Source organism: Indicator indicator, chromosome 1, assembly GCF_027791375.1.
Source record: "Indicator indicator isolate 239-I01 chromosome 1, UM_Iind_1.1, whole genome shotgun sequence".
NCBI classification, from domain to species: domain Eukaryota; kingdom Metazoa; phylum Chordata; class Aves; order Piciformes; family Indicatoridae; genus Indicator; species Indicator indicator.
In genome coordinates, this window is record NC_072010.1 from 95,333,298 (window position 1) to 95,356,425 (window position 23,128).

The 23,128-nt window shown below is 41.1% G+C and overlaps 1 protein-coding gene across 4 annotated transcripts in view; it reads left to right on the forward strand.

Annotated features, from left to right (window-relative positions):
- Window positions 1-363: 363 nt before the first annotated feature.
- Window positions 364-23,128, forward strand: part of TEAD4 (TEA domain transcription factor 4) — a 38,987-nt gene continuing 16,222 nt past the window's right edge. Inside the window, exons 1-5 of one of the 4 annotated variants that reach the window (XM_054390708.1) lie at window positions 364-396; window positions 15,967-16,031; window positions 17,470-17,532; window positions 21,245-21,379; window positions 22,131-22,174. In XM_054390708.1, the coding sequence (XP_054246683.1) occupies window positions 390-396; window positions 15,967-16,031; window positions 17,470-17,532; window positions 21,245-21,379; window positions 22,131-22,174 (314 nt within the window). In that variant the 5' untranslated portion in view covers window positions 364-389. Of the gene's footprint in view, window positions 397-15,965; window positions 16,032-17,011; window positions 17,033-17,288; window positions 17,533-21,244; window positions 21,380-22,130; window positions 22,175-23,128 lie in introns of those variants that run through there. The other 3 variants (XM_054390716.1, XM_054390724.1, XM_054390699.1) reach the window with 3 other exon arrangements.

Here is a 23,128-nt window from a genome sequence, read left to right on the forward strand (position 1 = left end):
ATCAAGCAGGTGGCTGAGTAAGCTTCAAGTAAAACCCCTCCCCACTGAAGTACTGTGATTTTGGATTTTTTTGTCTTCCTTATCTCCTCATTTTCCTAGAAAGGAGGATTTCTGACAGATGATGTGTATTTGTCATCACAGGTTCTGAGTCTGCTTCTCCAAGTGTAACCTTGGAGTTTCTAGCTGGCACCATTACCTCCAACGAGTGGAGTTCTCCCACCTCCCCTGAGGGGAGCAACGACTCGGGGGGCAGTGAGGCTTTGGACAAACCCATTGACAATGATGCTGAGGGTGTGTGGAGTCCGGACATTGAGCAGAGCTTCCAGGAAGCGCTAGCCATCTACCCACCATGCGGACGGCGGAAGATTATCTTGTCAGATGAAGGCAAGATGTACGGTAAGGAAAAAGAAAGGGCACATCACAACACTTTAGGGAGCCTACCTTGTGCAGGCCACTTGACTTGTACTAAATGATATTCCAAACTCTTCTCTCAGTGTTCCCAAGATTTTCACATTCATATATTAGAAAGAATTATAGATGTCTTTTTTAGGGGGAGTATCAGTGTGGAACTGCAGTGTCACTGGTGCTAAATGGCAGAAGTTCAGCCCCTGAAACCCTGAGTGGTGAAAACACCTACAGTTTGTTAACTAGCTACACTTTTCAGATATTAAGAAGGTTAGAAAAGAAATCTCTCTACTCCCTTTCTTTATTGTTCATATTCCTATAGCCCTGGTATGAATGCCTTTTATGTATGGGTTCTTCTCAACAAGGTAGTTAAGATACCCAGCTCTGAATACAGCTTGCAGCTGTAGCAGAGGTCAGGTTTTATGTGGTAGACATGGTCTTGAATTGGATCATTCACCTAGTCTGTGTTTAAAATGTCTCTCTTGATTTTGTCCACAAAAAAAGCTGGGCTGGATTTTCTAGTTTAGTACTGGAAAAAACCCTCAGGTATTTCTGTGAAGCAAACGTTGAGAGTGTACAATATTTGGTTATAAGCCCCACCCACCCTGTTAAAATTATTTCTCAAAGTGCTAGCAAAGATCTTGCAAAAGGCAGCCCTCTTCTTACCTAGTCAGTGCTTGCTCTTTTAGTTTTATAAATGGAATTTGTGTGTCTTTGCAGACCCCATTATGGGACTACAGTACCCTGAAGGCACTTCACAAGTCTTTATGTAGGTTTCTGTCCTCCCATCAGGCCATTGTTCTCTGAGCTAGGAAATAGATTGCTCTCATATGCAGGCATAGGTGGGGTCTTGTTTACACAGCCTTATCTGCAATGGATGGTTTCACTGGGTAGATACAACATTGTGTCTGTGCAGAGCAATACCTGTTGAGTGAGGCTCAGAAAGTGTCAGTATTCTTAGCATTAGTGCTAGCACAAACTGGTTTGGACATGTTCCCAGAATTGTTTCACTGCCCAGCTGCGCTGTTGCTTTTGCTGGTATTTAAGGAAAGATGAGAGTGGGAAAGAGTAATTGTGGTTGAGGTGAGGGTAGGACTATTTCTTTCAGAAGCAATGCTTGCTTTAAATGTTCAAACTAAAATGTTCCACTCCATGGTTTTTAAGCATAGACTAGTGATGTGCTCCTTTTTCTGCTGGAAGGCAGCACTAGTTTTCATGACAGGTGAAAAATTACAGTTGTATTATAAGACTGTATTCATTTACTAATCATTCTGCACAGTCACTGAAATACTTCAGCTTTGGAGTGAAATGAATCAGAGAGTGAAATGGACCAGAAAAGAAATGAGCAAAGTTGAATGTACTACACAAACCAACACCACTTAGCTAGGGCTTTACCTAACATTGGACTAATGTTTAGTGGAAAGTTTGTAGTTAACTGGACTCATGAGCTGCAGAAGGTAAATAACACACTTGCAGAGTGAAAAGTTTGGTCTAGGCTCTGAGAGGAGAAGCAAATAGCTTTTCTGTAAGCCCTCTTCCACTGCTGCAAATGAGACAGTGTCCGTGCTTGCCTTCAGTGCACCTGTTCCCAGCATGGATGGTTGGGTCAGTGTGCTCCTGACAGAACCTGAGGCACTGATTTATGCCCTCCTTTGCTTACTGCTCTCCAGGATCTATGCCAAAGAAGCAGGGTCCAGCCTGGGATCTACAGAAAGATGTGACCAGGCAAAGAAAATAAATATAGTTTGTGATTTAATCTTCACTGCTTATAAACTCACTCACAGAGTAGGACAAGGTCTCTGTGCAGCTGGCCTTGCTTCCCATGGACAGTTGTTTAGCTGTCCTGTGACCGACTTGTACAGAGCTCATTGAACCAAGGGGCCAAGCGGTACAGAGAGTTCTATATGCCCCTTATTCCTGACAAAAGTGGAGCCATTTCACTGTTTCACACTGTGGAGTGACTTGTGTGGTTCTACTCTTTTGGGCATGGTTTTCCAGGTTGCAGTATCTTTTCTATGTGCAATTTATATACTTCTCACCTGTTGTGAGGTGTCCTGTTATCAGGTTAAAGTTAGTAGCTTTTACCAGCAAACATGTTGAACAAGCTTAGCTGCACAAAGCTCATATGAAGAACTTGTGCTGTTTGGTTTGGATATATTTCAAACTGCATAGAAGGGTGTCTTTCAACCTATACACGGTAGAGAACATGGGCCAAAGGCACATAGTCAGATCACTGTTTACGGCTCTTTAGAAGATGCTCTGCTGACTGCTCAGTGGATGTGATTCCTACTTCATCCAGAAGTCAGACAAACTCTTCCCTGTACATTGACAAACTTGTATCTTGATGCCTTCTTTAATTTTCTTTTTCCCTCCTAGACATGGAGGCAGCACCCTGACTGCATAAGCTCATATACCACAGCACTGTTCCAGGTTCAAGCCCTCACTGTCCTCTGCAGCAGTCTCTGCTTACTGTCTGCTTAAAACACAAAAAGCTGTCTTGTCTGATATGGCATGCTATCTTTTCTCCTAAACACTGTTTAGGAGAACCAGTTAGAGAATCAATGAGTCCAGGGCACCATTAACTTACTGTTCTGGCCTGCTAGAATGCTACGGGAACACAGTATTACAAATCTGTTTTTCACATTTTCCAACTCTCTGTTTTCATGGAAGAAATAATACCTGTAGTGTTTCTAACAAATAAGCAGTCATGGAAGTCAGTATCTCCTAGTATCTTCAGTACCGATCCAGAAAAAGAAGATGGAAAAAGCTTGATAACCTTTGTGTGATTTGCACACATGGAGATGCTAAACAAAGCAGGTGTCACAGAAAGAAGAAACTTAACTACTGCCATTACTGTCCAGTGTTCCTTTGTGCTATGCAAACATCTGGCTTGGAGCACCTTTTTTTTTTTTAAGAGCAACTGGGACTGGCAGCTCTTCGATTGCTGTTCTGTAGTACCCAGTAGTTTAGCAACTGGTTTATAAAACAGCTCTGCCACTTTTGTGCTGAACAGGGTAGGGCAGACAGCTGGGGGCTCTTGTCTGTCTCCCAAGCTGGTGCTGTCTGAGTCAAAGCCTTGAAACACCTGAGAGAAAATAGTTGTCCAAAGCTCAGAGGCTGAGTAATAAAAGTAGTTAACCATGTTACTAGTGAAAACTTGGAGCAGGCAGCAAACTGCAAAGACTTGAACTTAACATGAATTAAGCTCTCATAAAAGGTCAGTCTGATGCTGAATATTACCACGTCACAGGTCCTGTTCTGAGGTAACTAGGTGCATTTGCATGACATTGCCTTCATCTCAAAAGGAGATGTTTTTCCCAGTCTCAAAAAGCCACTTAAAGTAAAACTGAAAGGCAAACAAACTTGAAGAAGCACAAAGCATACACTGCCTGTCCCAGTTCATAATCATTTTTGCTTGAGGTGAGGAAGGAATGTGGCAGCTAGTACAAGCATGAAAGTTTCTAAGGTGTCAGTCTTCAAGTATTTTCTTCTATATCTAGTTCAGCAATTCACCTGATGATGTTTCAGTCAAAGGAACTGGAACATGCTAAGAACATGCTAAGTTGACACTGAACTGGATGTCCCAGGTAATTGCAAAATTTGGACTTCAGCTCTGATAGCCCTCAAAGATACTTCTGCAGTTTATGCCCTCCATTGATATGAAATGGCCTCCAGTTGCACCAGGGGAGGTTTAAGTTGGATATTAGAAGAAATTTCTTTACTGAAAGGGTTCTCAACCATTGGAACAGGCTCCCCAGGGAGGTGGTTGAATCCCCATCCCTGGAGGTGTTTAAAAGATGCAGAAACATGCTGAGGGACATGGTTTAGCACCAGACTTGCTCGAGTTAGAGAATGGCTAGACTCAATGACCTTAAAGGTGTTTTCTAACCAAAACAATTCCGTGATTGGTGTGACTTAGTGAACTGTAGAGTAGCCATTCATCTCATAATTTCATTAACAAAATCGAATCTCCCATTTAAGCAATAGAAGACAGACATAACTTGATATTTGTGGACAATGGGTCGGAATGCAGACTCCTCCCTTCTGTTTTCCCAGTGGTAGGTGCTACGTTTTTTGGTTTTGGAGTCACTCAATAACAAATCTTTGTTTTACTGAGTCAGCTTTCGGCTTTGCTTTTGTGTAGTTCTAGTTATTTGTTGTTTAGATGAAGCCAGAATACTGGAGATATTTACAGCAGATTGAACTTCTGCTGGAGTTTGTCAGGTTTTTCTATGTGTCTCTTTTTAAAGCTGAGTTTAGGATTCTTCCTGTTAAAATCTATGTGAGTTTAACTCATATTTTTTCCATGCAAAGAGAAAAAGACATTTTTTCAGGAGTTAAAAGTATTTTCTAAATATTGAGGAATTTCCCACTTTTGAAATGCCAACCAACCAGGAAGCTGGTTGCCATTGCAATTAAGAGTTAGTAGTACTGTGGCATCTTTCTTTGACATGCTCAGTACTCCACAGAGATCGATTACCTGCTTTATTTTGTATTATGTTTATCTGAATTATTGTGACTACTTTTGAGGGGAGGAGGGGCCTTCATTCTACTGTTTCAACAAATGGCACATACTTTTTTCTGTCCCTTTTGAATTTTTTAGCAACTTTGTAGTCCCATTTTTCTCTGTCAGGCTTAAAATGGAGGGTGTTGTGTGGGACTATGTTTTTCTCATGATACATATTTGCAGCCACAGAGCTTTCATTGTGTTTAAGTAACTTCCTTCATTGGCAACATTGCATTAGCCTTTTAGCTCTTCCTCTGACTTTTTAATTTCTGAATTTCAAACATTTAGTAATTATGAAAGATGGAATTGATCTTTAGTCACATATGGTCAACTTCTCCGAATTTTTCTGTATTTGTAAATAACAAAGCCACTTTAATTGAGTTCTGGTTCAGTAAGACAGATTTATGCTTTGTAGATGTATCCACTCTGCCTTGTACCTCGTTCCCATTTTGTCAGCCCTTCCCTTGTTGCTTTGCATCTACGCTGCTTCTAGATAACCTTCCACCTTTCCAGTTGTTATGTGACAAATTTGGTTTCAAAGCCTTAGTGGTGTTTTGGGGGGTTTTTACATTTTTTTAAAGTACTGATCTTTCACAATTGAGTCAAAATATTTACAGTCACTAATCTGCTTTTTAAATATAAAGACTTTTTTTATATTTAAATTTCAGATTAGATTCAAAACCTGGGATCAAAAGCAAGACATGAAAAAAGAAAATAGTGTCTACTGTCTTGGGTTTCTTTTTTCTATAGAGCAAGTGCATATAAAACTTTCTGGACAGGTTTTTGTGAAGGCATTGCAAGAAAGATCTCAAAACCACAGAGTTCTGAGAGGAGCAACAAGCATGCCAGACTTAACATTGAGCTCTAGAAGTTGAACGGACAGATTTAGGAGGAAAGATTAAAGTAGCTATATATACATTGCTTGGCTAAGTGATGACTGAAAGGTGGAGGGTGGGGGGACACATAATAACAGTCTAAAAATATTTGAAGGGTGTTAACATCTAGGAGGGAGAGGGATTTTATGTGGAACATGTGAGCATGACTAGGATTAATGAGAGAGAAAGAAGGAATATAGGATGGATGTGAGCAGAAGCTTCATGACAGCATGATACTCAGTGCTGAGGGATCAAGGGATCGCTTGTGTTAGAATGAAAGTCCTGGTGTTGGGGCTTTTAAAAATTATATCAAACAAACCAATTAAGGAATATATTTCTGAAACTAGTTCCAAGGAATGGCACATGCATGTGTCTGTATGGCTGTTTTGCATGAATGAGAGGTGGAATCTAGATTAGATGTGCTATGATTTTACCCAGGAAACAGAAAGCTAGATTTGATCACTACCTGGTGCCAGCTTTCTGCTGTAAATATTTGCCGTTTTTGTCAAATTTGTTAGTATTATGATTTATACTATCTATGCTTTTGTGACATGAATCATCTCGTTGTTAATGGACATAGGAACCCTTTCTCAGGTCTGAAACTGAAAGAGCAAATTGAGATAAATAAGTGGGAGTGTTTTCTTAGAATTTGCATTCTGTTGATTATTCAGATGTAGGGTAGAGAAGGGTGGTAGCATTTCTCAGGCAAGGAGGTGCACGTGCATAGAGGCAACTGGCAAGTGTCAATGTTTAGATCGTGTGGAGACCTCCTGTAGGAAAAGTGGAGCTTTCTTATCTCTGTAGGGCAGGTAATCAAAACCTTGAATATAAACTCACTTTAGAAGCTTCTTTCAGGGGCATGCCTTATTCCTCTTGGGCATGCATGAGATATAACTTTAAAAAGTGAATGAAAGCAACTTGATCAGAAAAGGAAAATGTTACAGCTAAAATAAGAGGCACTATTCTCATGCATGTAGGATGCAGATAATGAGCACAGGAAAACTAGGACTTTTCTATCGCTTTAAACACTTGCTTAGTAGCTAATCTATAACAAACCTTGTATTGTCTGTGTATGGTGAAGATCTGGGCAGAAAAGCTGGGAAGGCTGTGTACACTTTGTGCCCAGACAGATGGTCTTCTAAGTCTGTTGGTCACTGGCAGAGCTGACTTAAACCTCTGGGCCTGGGTACACCTGCTGCTGAATGGTGCATAGCCAGCAGCTGTTCTTCATTACCGTCACCTTGAACTTGTGACCCATCTTCTGGGTACTCCTTCCGCTTCTCTGAGGCTTACTTGCATGCACATATACAGGCATGGTCTTGCTCTGTCTCTGTCTTCTTGAACAGGAAATTAACTGTTTTCGTTAAAACTTTTTCATGTAAAATGTTTTGACAATTCTCTTTCCTCTTGAGTTTGATTAGTACAGAATTTGCAAATCTCTCTTCAGGAGCTTAGATTGGAGTCTATGGACTTGAGTGATAGGAGTGTAACGAAGGCTTGATGATATAACCAAATAGGAATGACCTAAATTGTTGACTGCAAGTGCTGTAGCCATAGGCTTAGTTCTAAGAATGACAGTATTACAGGGAAATGCACATCCATGTGTGGTCTTCAGCACAATGTTGCCTTCGACCTTAAATGGGGATTATGAGCATTCCTGCGTATGAACGCTGCATCATCATCTTTAGTTGCAGAGTCCTAGAAAATGGTGCCCGGAGGGACCTTCAAATGTGATCTCATCTCTTCCTGTGCCTGGAGGTAAAGGCAGCTGTACTTAAACTGGTCTTGTCTAGTCTGGTCCTTTATGGCTAAGATTGGAGGAAAGTGATTTGGCAATTCTAGATGCAGCAGCTTTCATCTGCAAGGGAGCTGAAGCACCTAGGTTTTCTTAAATTTCCTTGTGTATCCATATGCTTTTTTAGGTATCATTGCAGTGGCCGTAGTAGTTTCATCATCCTCATGTCCCTGCTCTCCTGCCACTGCCTGAATTGTGGTTGGTCAGCTATGAGACTCATGGTGTAAACTCAATTGATGAACTGGTGTTTAAAGAATATGGAACAAAATTAATTATGTTAGGAAAAAAGGAAAGGGAGGTGGGGGGAGGAATATCACAAGTTAATGCTAGGAAATTTTACAAGCTTAGCAGAATTTAGCTATTTTCTAGACCAGTTCTGGTTATGAAGCTGCATTTTTGCTAGGATTTTCTCTCTGTTCCCTTTTCACCTTTTACAGAATGACATCTTTAATAACTATTTTTCTTAGTGCTAGGGTGGTGTCAAACTTCTGTGTTGAAACCAAGAATACATTTCCTTCAGAAACAGTGAGATGACCTAGCAGTTCACTGCAGAAGAAAAGATGGAATCACCATTCTTGTTTGCCTGATCCCCTGCTCTGCCCCTGGTTTTGTGCTCTCACTCTTTGGGATAACTTCAGTTTCCAGCAGACTCCTTGCTAATGCATTTTAGCTTGCTAAATTGGTAACAAAATACTCTGTCAAAAGAAGATGGAGAGATTAGTGAGTTCAAGGGGCCTGTGGAACAATATGGTGAGGAGTTAGGATAAAAAGGCAATAATTTTTTTCAGCAGTGGCAAGCCATTTGTTTAGGCTGAAGCTAAAACTTAATGTAAAATAATGGTCAATGACTACAATCTTATTTATGATGTCAGAAACTAAAGCTGGATGAAGTTGCAGCCATTCACTTGCAATATGAGTATCATTCATATAATAGAAGAATAGTGTCATTCATATAATATATGGACAATCCCTGTGTGTTTAGGCTTTTCTTGAAGCTGTTGTAACTTTCATTCAGTTGACCAGGAGTGGTCCTGGTATAGTCTTACTTGTCAAGTGAAGCAGTAACAACTCCACACAGGATTAATCCAAACCAGGCCAGGTGCCTTGGGAACTGCATAGCTCTTGTGCTGGTCACACAGCAAGTGGCTGCATGGATGTCTCAGAGCCCTTTTAGCTCTGATTTCTGTGAAACTTTGAGTACTTAGCCAGCCTGTCATCAGGCCATGTGCCCCAGATAAGCACCTGGGCAAGGAATCTGCAAGAAACAGTGTACTTACTGGTGTCAACAGAGGCAGCTGACTGTAGAATGGGGAGGAGAGGTGCTGAAGTTTTTCCTGCTCATTGAGGTAACATCACTGAAGTGCCATTGAGAATTGCTTTCAGATACTCAGTGGCTATGGGAAGTTGTTGAAACAAGCAGGCAAGAGGTTTATGGACCTAAGGAAGAATTTAGCATATGTCCTGGACCTATGGAAACTGGAGGATGTAACAGTTAAGCATTAGTTTCAGTGCTACCCACAATGGTTCTTCTGAACCTGGGGCTTAGTAAGTATGCTTCTGCATGTATAACGTCATCATTCTTGGGTGTCCTAAGGGACTGAAAGCTGTTAGTTTGATGTGCCTTGCCATGCAGGATTGTAATTGACTATTTAATGTGTTATCTGATACAATGCATGGCATATAAAAGATTCACATTGCTGTTTCCAGCTGCTTTGGTGTGACTGTGGGTTTTCCCAGACAAACTGAATATAAACCATTTCTGTAAGCTTCTCATCAGTTTTGCTCAGGGAAGAGCCAGAACAAGTCCCAGCTCTTTTCCTGTTGCAGCCCTTAATGCATGTATGGAGAGGTAGCTGTTGGATGGATTATCTTGCGTTTCTGTGGCCTGAGGTGATAATGTGGGAAAACATAGCTGATGAGGACATTGAATTTATGGACTGAAAAATTGTATTAAAGGCTGAAGAGTGGTGAAGAGTTTCATAACTTGGAGGTTCCCATTAGGCTCGGGTGGGGGGATTGCTGATGCATACATTGTTGTACCTTGGTAAAAGCTCATCTTTACAAGGAATAACTCAATATGCCTTTGGGCAGTACTTAGAAGGCACTTTAACTCTGTCTAGCCTTTAGATAAATTGATTCAAGCACACGCAGAGTCTTGCCTATTTTCTTACCTGTCTGTGTGTTTGTGTTAGGCAGAGCACAGTTCCAGGCTACAGTTTCTCTGGTGTTAAAACTGGTTTAAGTTTTGTCCTGATTCTTTCTCTGTTCTCCCTGTTATTCCAGTGCTGAGGTTTATGTGGCCACAATTTGAAGTAGTTCATCAGTCCAGTTAAAAATATGCTGATTGGGAAAACCAAAAACAACAAAAAAATTCAAATAGTGGGTGAGGGAGCTTACTTTTGAATTTTGGTAGTTAAAGTGATGTGTGTCAGTCCTTCTGACAATGTAATTGGTGCAGCTGCACACGAGAGTTGATGGAATATTACAAGAGGAGGAGGAATGACCAGCAGAGGAGAGGGAAACCTGTTCAGGTTGTTCTATTGATGAAAATATTATTGCTGTAACTACACCCATGATGACTGACTTTTATCTCCATTCCTTGTTTGGAACCAATAAGAAGCTTCCCCGAACCTTCAGGGTCTAGAATTGTTATGCCTCAGTCACGCGCCTTGTTTGAAGTGTCTTAAACTTAATCAGGAAACAGAAGTTTCTAAATGGTGATAGCACTTCTCTTTCTAGCTGTGAATTTGGGTTACAGAGTGGAAAAAGAGAGGAATAAACACTAAGCTTCCCAGCAAAGGGGCTTTTACACAAGATGGTTTCAGAATTTTAGACAAGTTTGTAACTGAGACAACTGAATTTTATTACTTGGATAGACTGATCACCTGACTGCCATTTCCCCACTTGAGGTGTTTGGCTCGCACATTCTGCCCAGCAAATAAAGCTTGTACTTCTTTGTCATTTCTGAAGAGGAGGGAGCTCAGCGTTTGCAGAGTCAATTGATGAAGACCAGTGTGTTGGAAAAGCTGATGATGTGGTGTTGATATTGTGTTTTCAGGATTATAATTGTTCTCTTATTTTTCAAAAGTACTGGCTCAGCTTTCTTTGAGTCTTCATCGCAAAATCCCTTTATTGTAGGGATTGAATGGACTTGGGGAATCTTCTTGCGGAAGGTTAATACTGTGCAAATTCAAGCATGGAATAAATCATGAGAGTAAGAAACTTTTCTTCTCAGAGCTGATCATAAAATTCTCTGATATGTGTAACCGTGCTATAGGAATTCCAGCCTGACTGTTAAGCATTGAGGTTCTGCATTGGTGGAGAAGTAGAGGTCCTCATAGTATAGGCCAGTGCAGTAAAACACAGTATGCTTTTCCATGATCTCTTTCATGAGAAGTGATCCCAATGTGATGGTCATAGTTTTTTTTATTACCTACTGAATATGTCTTTGGATTCGTTGTGGAAGTTAGGAATAAAACTACAGGATGTTGGAAAAGCCTCATAAGAAGCTTGATCAGAATGAACTTTGTGCTTATTAATATGTTATTTAAAGAGTTGTCTTCAGCTCCTAATGAAAAAATAAAGACATTGCTCTTGAGATTGTTCACTGCTGTTGGCCTTTACTTCCCCATAGGGATTTCCTACAGTTGCAGTCCAGATAAATGGGGAAAAAAAAGACACCATACTGCATTACTTGCTCAGTATGCTTAGTTTGGAAGTACCAACAAAGGCTGAAGTGACCAGTAAAGAGCAAAAATCAGAGTGTAGAATTTAATGGTGGGAGAGTGAGGGTGAAAGTTCCCAAGGAGAAGTGTAAAGATAGGGATGAATAGGGTGATAGTTGTTGCAGAATACTTACTGACTTTTGGGGACAGCCTCAGCTCTGGCAGTGAAATTACTAACAAAAGCAAGAGCTAAAACAGAGAGAGAGGGAAGGATTGAGCCTTTGACAGAGTTTTGGTGCTGAATATTATCAGTGTATTTTGTAAGTTGTATACCAAGACGAATCTCAGAAATTCTGAGAGGAAGAAGGACCTAAAGGAGAGAGAGAGGCCAAAGTCTAAAACTTGACAAACAGGTTTGCTGAAAAAGATATTTTAAGGTTGAGAGCAAGCATGCTGAGTAATCAGGGAAGATGCAACATTAATGATTGCTAGAAGTCAAGGAAGATAGGATGATGGCAAAGGGAACCCATGCCAGAGAAGGAAAGGTCACATACTGCATTTTCTCTAGCCTTGAAAAAGCTGGTCTGGGAAATTGGGAAGCTAGCAGGATTTTCTTACCAAGGTTTTGGTGAGAAAAGATGGTTTGTGATGAAGGAAGAGTCTAGTAAAGATAGCATTACAACTTGTATTAAGGATTGTATCAGTAGGAGTTGAGTGAGTGTCTGTGCATCTTGATGAGAAGATAAGGTTAGCCATCAGAAAGATGAAAATGTGGGTTTGGACACATGCAGTTCTGTTTCTGGAAAAGGTAATGCCCAGGAAGGCATGTAGTGTAAGGTTGTGTAGGGAGATATGGATTGGGGAAGACCTTGGTGGCAGTGATTTCCATATGCACACATGTGTGAACATAACACACTCTGCTTTTGCCTTGTCATTCTGGTGATGTCATTCTGCATATGTTTTGCTTGGTATGTGTAGAGAAACACTGGTATTTAATGGACAGCTAAGGCATCCTTAAATTCCCTCTTGTGTCCATATCTATTTTTCATGCTGTCTGATGCACATAGTTCATTATGTTTATGTTGATTGTGATCAACAGTTAACTATATGCTTGGGAAGTTCAGGAGACAGCCGTGTTCCAGGAGCTATCATTAAGCAGCACAAAGAGTTTGAAATGATAGTTAACATGGCTTCCTTCACCATTCTTTGATTAACCTTTCACTGGATACAGCTGGATAGTTGCTTCTGTAGTTTTTCTTTGCTGCACTTCACAGTTAGGTGCATAGGCTTTCCTTGGGGACAGAAAAGATACCACTACCAAGAAGCATATACTTTCATGTAGTTTCCCCCTGGAAAAATTTTGCAGAAATCATGGAGTTCTTTGCTGTCATCCATCAAAGCAGAGAGGCTTTTAGTTCTGCTTTCTTCAGCAACAAGGATGTGGGGAAGTATGAGGCTTAAAGAGGTGCTTTGTCTGCCTCTTGTACAAGCAGTAATATTCTGTTACTAGCAGAAAGCCACTCAAAGCTTCAAGGTAGGACTGGGAAATGCTTTCTGTGGCTGTGGGAATTCCTGTGATTAATTTTTTTCCCCCTCTTCCTTACACGCAGACACTTCTATATTGAAGTGCACATGGGTGTGGAATGGAGAATCAATAAGCCTCTTTATTGATTTCTCTTTAACAGTGCCTTCCTGTATTCAGTATAACTATTGAATGCAAAATTTTGCAATTTGGAGTAAGACAGAGGTAGAAGCTAAATTGATGCCCTCAGAAATTTGTATCTTAGAGGAGTGACAGTTAAAGGTAAAACTGTCTCGTCTTTTTTCATGCCATGCTTCCAAGGAGAAGGCTACAGGGAGGATAAAGAGCTTTGGGGTGCTGTGCTGCAGTTGTTACATTGGCTAGAGCTTCATGAAATCTAATGCGCAGTTTTGACAGAGGAGGCACAACTGTTGGCAGGTTCTGGTGACCATGGCAGGCCTCAGCAGGAGTTATTCTAAGAACACAACATATGATCAGATTACGGAGGGACATTTTACATGTCTCTGAAAAATGAACCATCTGACAGGTTAAGATAGCTCTGCTTATTCCAGCCAAGTGAGGAGTGCTAGTCCTTGCTGACCCTGCAGTCAGGGTTGTGAAACAAAGAAAATTCTTTCTGGTGTCTGTGAACCTACAGGCTTCCAGCTGCATCATACATCTAGCTTTTGGTAAGAAAAACGAAAAGACATTTAGGATTTGCTTCTCTTGCAGTTGTGATTCATGGTAATTCAATATGTTCTTGCTGCAGTTGACTGGTCTTGATTTGCATGGTTTTGTATTTAGTAATTCCTGTGATGCTAGGGTCTTTGTAAGAGTGATCTGATGGTTTTGCTGCCAGTATCTTTGTTAGTTCAGTACACCCTGCCACCTTTCTGTTTTTTCCTGGCTCTGGGGGGACAGACTTCTGGAAGAAGTCCTGGCAAGTGGGAACTGAATTCTAAAACTGGAAGTTTTGGGGATCCACATTTGAACATTCTCTCTAGAGAATTTCTGTACCAGCTTCTAATGTGTGCAGTTTGTAAATAGTTTCCCCTCTCTCTAGTCTTCTCCAGTGAAGCATATCGCCTGAGATAGCTTTGCAGTTTTTGCTGATGTTGTCAAAGACAGCTAAGCGTACACTTAGGGAAACACCTTCCACTTTCCCAGGTTTGACTACAGTTTATTGCCTCCTTTTCTCACTTCCCAGTTTCAGCCTCCCTTGTTTTATTTTCTACAGTACTCAGTCCCTCCTAATTCCTTTTGACATGCTGGGTGGTGCAGAAGGTTGGGGATACTGTATGAAGATTTCATCCCACCAGTCCTTGTTTTTTTAGTTTTGTGATTTTTTTTTTTTTCTTCCTCTCATGCTCCTTGCTATTTCTCTGTGGGTTCTCAATTGGCTGCAATCCTTTCAGAGTGGTCCCTGTTCTGGCATGGCTCATACCTAGGCTGCAGTTGCATCAAAGGTGTACTCCTGCTATGGTGCACCTCTTTTAAGAGTATTTTTCCAGCCATGAACCCAACAGTGTCCCCTACTACATGTCTCCTTTTATTCTTTTTCTCCAAATGTGTCTTTTTACATATCTTGCATTTCTTCTTCTGTACCATCCTTGCATGTCTCCTTTTTGCCATTCCTTTTGTGTTTCTTTTCATAGGTCTCCTGTACCTAGTGGCTGTTGCCCTTTCCAAAATATATTTGACCAAAGGTAGCTTGTGTTTGTCTGACTGGTTGAGGTTTTGATGAATTATTTTTGTCATCTATTTTGGAGATGGCTGGAATCAACTTTGGCTGTCACAGGACTTTTTTCATGTCATACTACCACACAGATTATCCCTGTGTACCTCTCCTGATGAAGTTCTCTGTCAGGCTGCACTGTTTAATTTCTTGACTTTCATGGAAACACAACAAAGCTAATTTTGAGCTGTAACAAACATATCTGGTTGAGAAGCAACTGCAATGAATTTCAGTGGCTTCTGAAATTCTGAATTCTTATAAGGATGGCCCATATTTGAGCCAGTGTCTGCAGAGTTTCCATATGTTTTGGAATTGCCAGTATAGTTCAGTGTGCACCATTTAAAAATTTGCCTGAAATTCTCCACATCCGCTTCTTAAGACTATTTTTTTCTCTCTTCAGTAACTCATTCCCCTTGCCCCTCAAAGGGTCTTTTTGATGAATATACATTTTTCTTCTTGTTTATTTATGCAGTTGGAGCATCTTGTTTTGTTCTACACATTTCCCGCTTCTGATCTCTGTCAAACTGTCTTGAAATTACCTATATGCTGTCATATACGAGAGAAGAATCAATGTGGTTGTTTCTTACCTTTCAACTTGGATCCATATCCAATGGATATAGGCTTTTGAAAAGCCATTAGTAGTATTCTTGGCACTTTGAAAAAGATGGTGTGGGGTAATGTGTCACTAGGAATTGGTCTCAGCTCTGTAAAAATGGTTACACTGGTTGGAGAAGCAGCCAGATGGAAGGTATCTTAACATAATCTGCTCCCATCAAACTCTCCTAGATGTGTCACCATGCTAATACGGAAACCATGGGAACTGAGGAGGTCAGTGGTTACATGCTGTGCATTGAGTTTCTGGAACAGACATAGTTCCTAATTTGTGTCTAGAGGAGCTGGAGCTGTTTTATTTTCTCAACTACAGTCCTGATCTTATCCCAAGGAATATGGAGAGCTTCTCTAATGACACCACTAGGAAAAGATTAAGATCTGTAAATGTAAAATGCTTTTCTATCCCTACGTCTGCTTTGGTTCTCTCTCATGAACCTGGCTGAAATGCAGTCTTGGACATTGTCCTGGTTTAAGACTCACTCCCACTGAGCAGGAATGCCTTAGGGTGAGTGGCTTTCCTTTTTCTTCTTTTTATTGGAAATCTTAATCCATGTTTACAGCTTCTACATGCTATGGAAATGTAATTATGAAGCGATGTGTGTGATTTTCATTTTTATCACTAATTTGAAGCAATATAGATGCAAACTGGAAAATAGAATTTGCATTTCAAAGCATTGCTCCTAAAACTCAGACCTCTAGAACATGATGTAATTCATACCTTTCTAAGATAGAAAATAGCATGACAGAGTATCCTCCCACTGCTGATCTTTATAGATGGATAATTCCATTGTGCATCTGTTCTCGGGGATCATAGCTTTCCAAACCTTTATTAGCATTATTTCTGTTTCAGGCCGTAATGAGCTGATTGCACGCTATATTAAGTTGAGAACAGGGAAAACACGCACAAGGAAGCAGGTAAGTGTAAATTTTTCCCTGTAAATATTAGTTTCATGATACCACTAGGCATGATGAGGACTTAAGAGAACAAATTCCTAGCTGCTATTTGTTTCTGGCTTTGCTGGAAAGAGGTTGTTGTGCTCAGCTGGTTAGTAAGAACAGTGGGAAGAGTCAGCTCAGGCATTTTACAGTAGGATTGTAATGTTCATGGCTCCTGTTAATGGGTTTAAGAAACTGAGATGTTTTAACCATAGAGTCCATGGGATAGATAGGTCCAGGGATGGACCCGAGGGTATAATCTTTTGTTATTTCATTCCCAGAATGCCTGCATCTCCTCTTTATAAACAAACAGCACAGGCTGTTCAGCCTTTTCTCCTCTCCCTGCTCCCTTCCTGACGCGGACCGCTATCTCTCTTGTGATGTGGGAGAGTGGGGCCTGGTGCTGGCAAGCCTGATTTTCTTACTGCATCATTCAGGCCTGGGTAGGGAGGTATGGCGGGGTGGGGGGTGGGGGGTGGGCATTACTGGAGGCCTCAGGGGCTTCGAGGCCTGGTCTGGGGGAAGGTTTTGGGAAGGTGATGGCCTAGTGAGGTTTTTTGAGAAGCCCAGACTGGAAAGCTGGGCTAAAGATGAAGCGTTTGGTATTTTTGCATGGTTTTGTACTGCTGTATTAATTATGAATAGTACTTCCATTTAAATTTCCAATTCTTTCCAGTCCTGTGTGGTGCATTTATGTTTTCACTCCTTTGGGAAGGGGTAAAGAGCATCTGTCTCACTCCTTAAACCAAAAATAGCTCCCAACCATATCATGACACACATTTTTCTCCTGTTAAACAGCGTGTGATTTTTATTCTTTTGGATTTCAGTGAACACAAGTGATCCTCTACACGAAGAGTCTTTGTTCAGCTCAGAGAGATGGCACACAGGATGAAAATGAATCTTTGTAATTTGGAAATGACAGTCCAGACTATGCTGGACAAAGAACTGGGAAACCTAGATATGCTTTGGACAGGAAGTTGGTAAACAACAACCAAAAGTTCCTTCCAACCTATTTATTCTATGATGCATTTCCAATATGTGGAAGTTCTGAGAGTCATTAACGTAGGCAGGGATGTGGAACTCTGGGATATGGCCTCCTCCCAGGAGGAGGCTAAAACGGGGAGCGAAGAGATAGAAGTCTCAGCCCCTAAATTTAAGGATGGGTTCTTTAGTTTTAGGGGAGGTCTCTGGCTTGACAAATCTGTTTGAATTGGAAAAGGCTTTAAGTGGCCCACCTTTGCTGGTCTCCCACCTCCTTTCATGACACTTAAGTCAGGTTCAGAAAAGCATTTCATTGCTATCTCAACCCCTTCCCCTTCTTCCAAACCTGTTGCACAAGATGCCTAAAGTATATTTATTTCTGTAAGCAGCTACCAAGTACTCCTGAAATGAAGATGGATTTTGTCTTTCAATGCAGGTATCTAGTCACATCCAGGTCCTGGCAAGGCGGAAAGCTAGAGAGATCCAAGCCAAACTCAAGGTATGACAGATATCCTTTAACATTTTAGTAAAACTCCTGAATCACCTAGTTGCTCATCCATTCTCTCTTTGAATAGCCTTAAAAAGTGGTGAGATTAGCTACTGAACTGTAGTGAACTGGGGAGGAAAAGGTACTTCCCAGGAAGTGCTATCAAAACACTTGTATTGTAGCTCTTTGACATATGGAGCACTTCTATTTAAAGAATAAAGAAACAACAATTTTAAATTTAATGAGTCTGACTTCTACCTCAGGTTTATGCTAAAGTCATTCAAGTCTGAAAGACCCTTAGACTTGGAAGTATGAGAAGAGTGTTTATCTGAGAAGAAGGATTTTATGCTTAACAAATGCTAACCAGTAGTCAGTTCTTGGTGTTGTGGTGCCCTTGGGAAAACGTGGCCTTACATTTACTTCAGTACTAGTTCCACTTCTGCTAGGGGTAGTGGAGTTGTCCTTGACAAAGTGTTCTGACTTGGCCTAACTGTTGAGTGGAATCTATAAAGCCAGATGGCATCTTCTCAGGTAAAATGGTATCAACTACACAGGCTTCGTCCCTTGATTAATTCAGACCTGATTTGAGGAGCCTTGGGCTAATGAGAAAGTGGTTGACTACTTGCTTGAACAAATATATGTTTTTCTTTCTATTGGAGGAGTTCTGAGACCACATTCTTGGCATTTGTTTCCATTCACATTTGAAGCAGGGTGGTTTATGTCCCCAGACTGAATTGACAGAAATGTCATGAAGGTCAAGTTTATGGGTGACAACTGCACAAGAGGGTGTCCCATGTTAGAATGTCAGCCATCTAGAAAGGGCTCACTAAGCAGGATGTGAGGTGAAGTCCTTGTTACGTATCCCTGAGACAACCAGAGGACAAAGGAGCATGCTTATCTTCTTGATTTGGTGTGGCAGTAAGTGAACTGGAGGGAAGTGTGGTTGCTTCCCTGGTCTTCACAGCTTCAGGTGATAGCTAGGATCTTGACAGCCCAGTCCAGCCCTGACTGTTGAGTGAGTGGCTGTTAGTGTGTGCTTCCTCTTGACTGGGTGACTTCACTGGGCACCGGGAGAAGCATACTCTCTGTGAAGTGAGCTGTTGGCACTCAATCTTGACCAGTGTTGAAACGTGTGCATTTCTGTTGCAAGAAGTGATTACCTGTGAGTTATGACCGCTCCCCCTGCATCCCATCCCCAGCTCTATTTTAGAAAATGGTTTTGTGTCTATCGTTAGTCCATTTTGTTTCCAGCTACTGTGGTAAAGAGAAGGAGTCACAAATTACAACTGTCTAATTTGGTGATTCTAGGTAGGGCTGCCTAAGCTTGAAACCTGTGTTGCTGCTAAGTGGACAGTTCAGGTGGAGGGTTGCTTGAGAGGCAAGTTAGAGTGAGCAGGAAACAACTGCACAGGGTGTTAAAAGATTTACTGCTGCTTACATCTGTAAGCTTGATTCCGTTCCTTGCATGATACAGCTCTGGGATTTGGCATGATTGAAAAGGCAGTCAGCCGAGCTCGTATCCACTTAGTACACAGGAGCTGGCCATTTGTTTTTTCTCAGGCAGCTCCACAGAGCCATTGGTTGTTCTCCTTCTACACCACCCCAGGCCACGCTGTGAGCTCTGCCTGGCTGCCTACAGTGAACCATTCCCCAGTACCAGACTGTTCCTTTCTGCCTGCAGAGGGAAGTCTGTAGTACTGATTCAACTAATTTACTTTTTTGCTTTCTGTGGTCATTTTCAAAGAGCAAGCAAATGAAATCACAGAAACTGCTGTCCCACTTCAAAGTTCCTGCTGATAGTTGTGTGTTCTTCTATTGCTGTTCATTTTCAGTAGCAAGGCTACATTTTCATATTTATATCCTAGAGACCAGAGCAGCTACATGCTGATTTTTCAGAGCAATTACTATGACGCTGATTCTACGCACAAATCGGGGTGTCTTCTCTAAGGGTACACAGTATAACAGAGGTGAAAAGTGGGGTAAAGCTTGGAGAAATACCCCTTCTCAGAAATCAGTACTTTTCCATGTGTTTTCCACCTGTACTAAGGAAAAAGGGGGAAATTGTGTTGTTATGGTGATGATGATGTATTTTAAATGCAAACATTGTGAATGTTTGGTAGAAACCTTACCTCCTTTTATATCCTGGGGAGGTGTGAGGCATGGGAGCAGTACTGGTTTTTTGTTTTCATACAGGAAACACTATACAAACCAATACAGAACTTTTAGCTGAAAGGAAAGGAGATGTCTTCAACAAAAATATGCTTTTTCCAGCAGTCATTTAAAACTGAAAACCACAGATAAAATATTAATATTTTTTTAATTGTTCAGGATTTTTTAACTTTAACACTTCCACAAGTAAGTAAATTAATCAATTTTTTTCAGTGAGAAGCTAAAGGGAAATAAAAAAAGTCCTTTTGCTGCAATGGCAACTATGAACTGGTTGTTACATATGTCACAAAAACAGGGAAAATAATTCTTACCTTTAAAAATTTACAGAATTCTTAAAGTATTCTCTAAAGCCTCATTTAAACTGGATTCTGAAGAACTTTACCACAGCTTTGGAGAATCATAGGCATTTTCTCAGGAATTAGAATGTTCCCCTTCCCTTCACTTAAATGACACTAACAGAAGTCACAGATACTGTGAAAAAGAAGATATGTAGATTTTGTCTATTTCTGCTGATTACTCCACTTAAACATTACTGTTTATCCTTGAGCATTTGTTGTGCCTCCTCCAAATGGTATTGTGTAAGACACATCAGGATACCAGAGATTTGAACTTTAGAAAACCTTAAAGAAAGTGGAGAGGTTAGAGAGAACGGAAACCCAAGGGTAAGAACTTAATGCAGCTCAATCAATACAAGTGGAAATTGGGCATTCCCAAAGACAGCAAGAGCTCACCTCTCTCAGCAGTTTCTCCAAGCCATACATTCATCTGTGGCATTGCCATTATAATGATAACGTTATAGATAAACGTGCAGTGTTTGAAGGATGAGGATTAGTTGTAGGGGTTGTAGAAAGAAAGGCAGAATGTAGGAAGGTGCTTATGTTTGTTTATTCCTTGAAAGAAGAAATGAAGAATGCTATTTGTTTTAAACATATATCAGATCCATGAGCTGTTGCACTATCATTGACTATAAATATGTGTGCAATTCCACGGCCCTGTTAAAATAGAAAAAATGTCTTTGCATATGTGCCCTGGGATATTAAGATTTTCTCTTTCCCCAGGGGTGGGAATGAAATTGTCAGCTGTAGCTGAGACTAATGCATTCCCAAATTGAGGTAGTCTTGGTGGTGACAAACTCCTTTTGAGAGCTTGTTCTAAAAGAAGTTTTTTTTGAGAAGCAAGAGTCTTTCCTGTTGAATATTCTTACCAATTATTAAAACACAAGAGTCAGTGCTATACTTTCCTTGATAAAACATTTCAGCTGTACAGCTGAAAGCCTTTAAAGAGAAAGGATAAATGCTTCATAGTTGCTAAACCAGGAATGCCAGCATTTCAGAAAATGATTTATCACATCTGAACTTACAGTAATGGCTGAAAGGCTTGGATGCTTTGATGAGTTCTTAGGACAGTTATTGGTGAGTCTGCTACTCAGGTTTGCAGAGATACTTGTTCCTTGCAAAGAAGCTGATGAGAATTCTGGCTGTGCAGCATTGGACCAGGCAACTTGTTGATCATTATAATAATTCTGAGTTTTTTCTGTTTCTACTTTTGCCCATAGGATCAGGCAGCTAAAGATAAAGCCATGCAGAGTATGGCTACAATGTCATCTGCCCAAATTATCTCTGCAACTGCCTTCCATAGTAAAGTGACTTTGCCTGGTCTCCCACGTCCAGCCTATCCTGCAGTTTCTGGGGTGAGTGAATCAACATCTTGGTGGAGTTGAGATTAAGACATTTGAGTGTTTGAAAAGCTGTTGCTCAGGAAATCCTGAGAATGTCAGGAAGCCAAAAGGCTTTGTCTTTGAGGAACAAATCTGTCTTACAGTTTCAGTTGTTTCAGTCTGATTCTTTGCTTTGTTGGGCTAAAACTAAATTAGAGCTTCCCTATATGGGGGTAATTTAATGACACAAGTGAGAAATCAGTTCAGGGTCTTGTTGAATTAAAGCTATTTGGGCCATCCTGACCGTTTCTCAATCTTATCATTTCCAAGATCATCCTGACTGCTTAGATAATGAATTGGTGGCACTTAGATAAAATCCTTAACAAAGGAGGATTGTCACATCCCCTAACCTTTGAGCTGGGCCTAGCTGGCTTTTCCTGAGCATTGATTTCTGCCAAGATATTACTGTGGAGCTTTCCTGGGGAAAGTGGACCATCCAAGAGAGTAGGCATCATTAAAGCTCAGAGATGGAGGTACAAGGTGCATACATAGTATTTAACATTAAAATCCACTATTGGGTCAGTTGCTTGCATATCACTACTTGTAGTGTGCAGAAAGAAAACAAAGAACAGTCAGCACCTCCACAAGGGTGAAACCAGGAGTGTAGCTCAGCCACATCTTTAAAAGTTTGTGAGCTTGCAGTTTCCTTCCTCATAAAGGAGCAAGACTTAGTTTTCATCTCTGTCCTAAGAGTGGTGACTTTTGCCTTTATGTTTTCTTGCAGTTTTGGCAAGGGGCTTTACCAGGCCAAGCTGGATCGTCTCAAGAGTGAGTATTGCTTCATGTGAGCATCCAGAGCAGGTGCTTCTGCTGCTTTCTGTATGCTGCCTGAGGAACATCATTAGATATTACAATATTTATAAAATGCTAAGATAATGTAGTCTTAGCTTTCAGACAGGTTCCCTGAGACTTAAAATCCATGACTGAAGACAAACTGAGAGTCACAAGAGAATATTAAATAGCTAAGCCCCATGTCTTCGTAGGCTACCTTCACCATGGATTATACCCCTTTAATGGTGTCCCATGGCTCAAGCAGCCTAAAAAGGACTAATGCAGGGAGCTGTTGATTCTAGTAGCCTGTTAGAGGTGAGGCTGCTGCAGCTTCATGCTCCAAAGTCAACCGGTGGTGAGGCTGAGCATGTATCCCTGGCAAGCACTTGTACAAATCTGCTTACACATTGCATGTATACACACAGCTGGTTACACAGAACAGCACAGAATGTGTTTGTCACTCACATGACTACGAACAGCACCAGCAGCCTCATCCTGTACCTGTGTCTGCCTGATAAGGATGAAGGTATGATAGTGGGAAATATATATGCTCTGTGGATCCATCCAGTAGCTGCCCCAGGATCCCATGTCTCCTCAGGTGCTGGCAGCCAGGGAGGTTACGTACTCAGTCTACCCAGAAGCTGTATCTTCACCTTCCCAGGTTTACATCCCACAGAGATAAATATACACACACAAAGTCATCTCTCAGTCAATCTCCAGACTCCACAGTCTCTCTGCCATTTGGCCCTAAACCTTTGGTCCCTCTGAAAGCATCCTTACCTCCGGAGACATGCACAGCTGATTCCCAAACCACCTACTTGCTGGGTAGTCTGGTTTGATAATCTCCAGTGATCACGTCCTCACTTGCTGCTGGCTCTCCAGAAACCCACACAGAGAACTGAGAGTTCCTCATTCAGGGAAATAATTACAGCTGGAATTTAATGAGAAGAT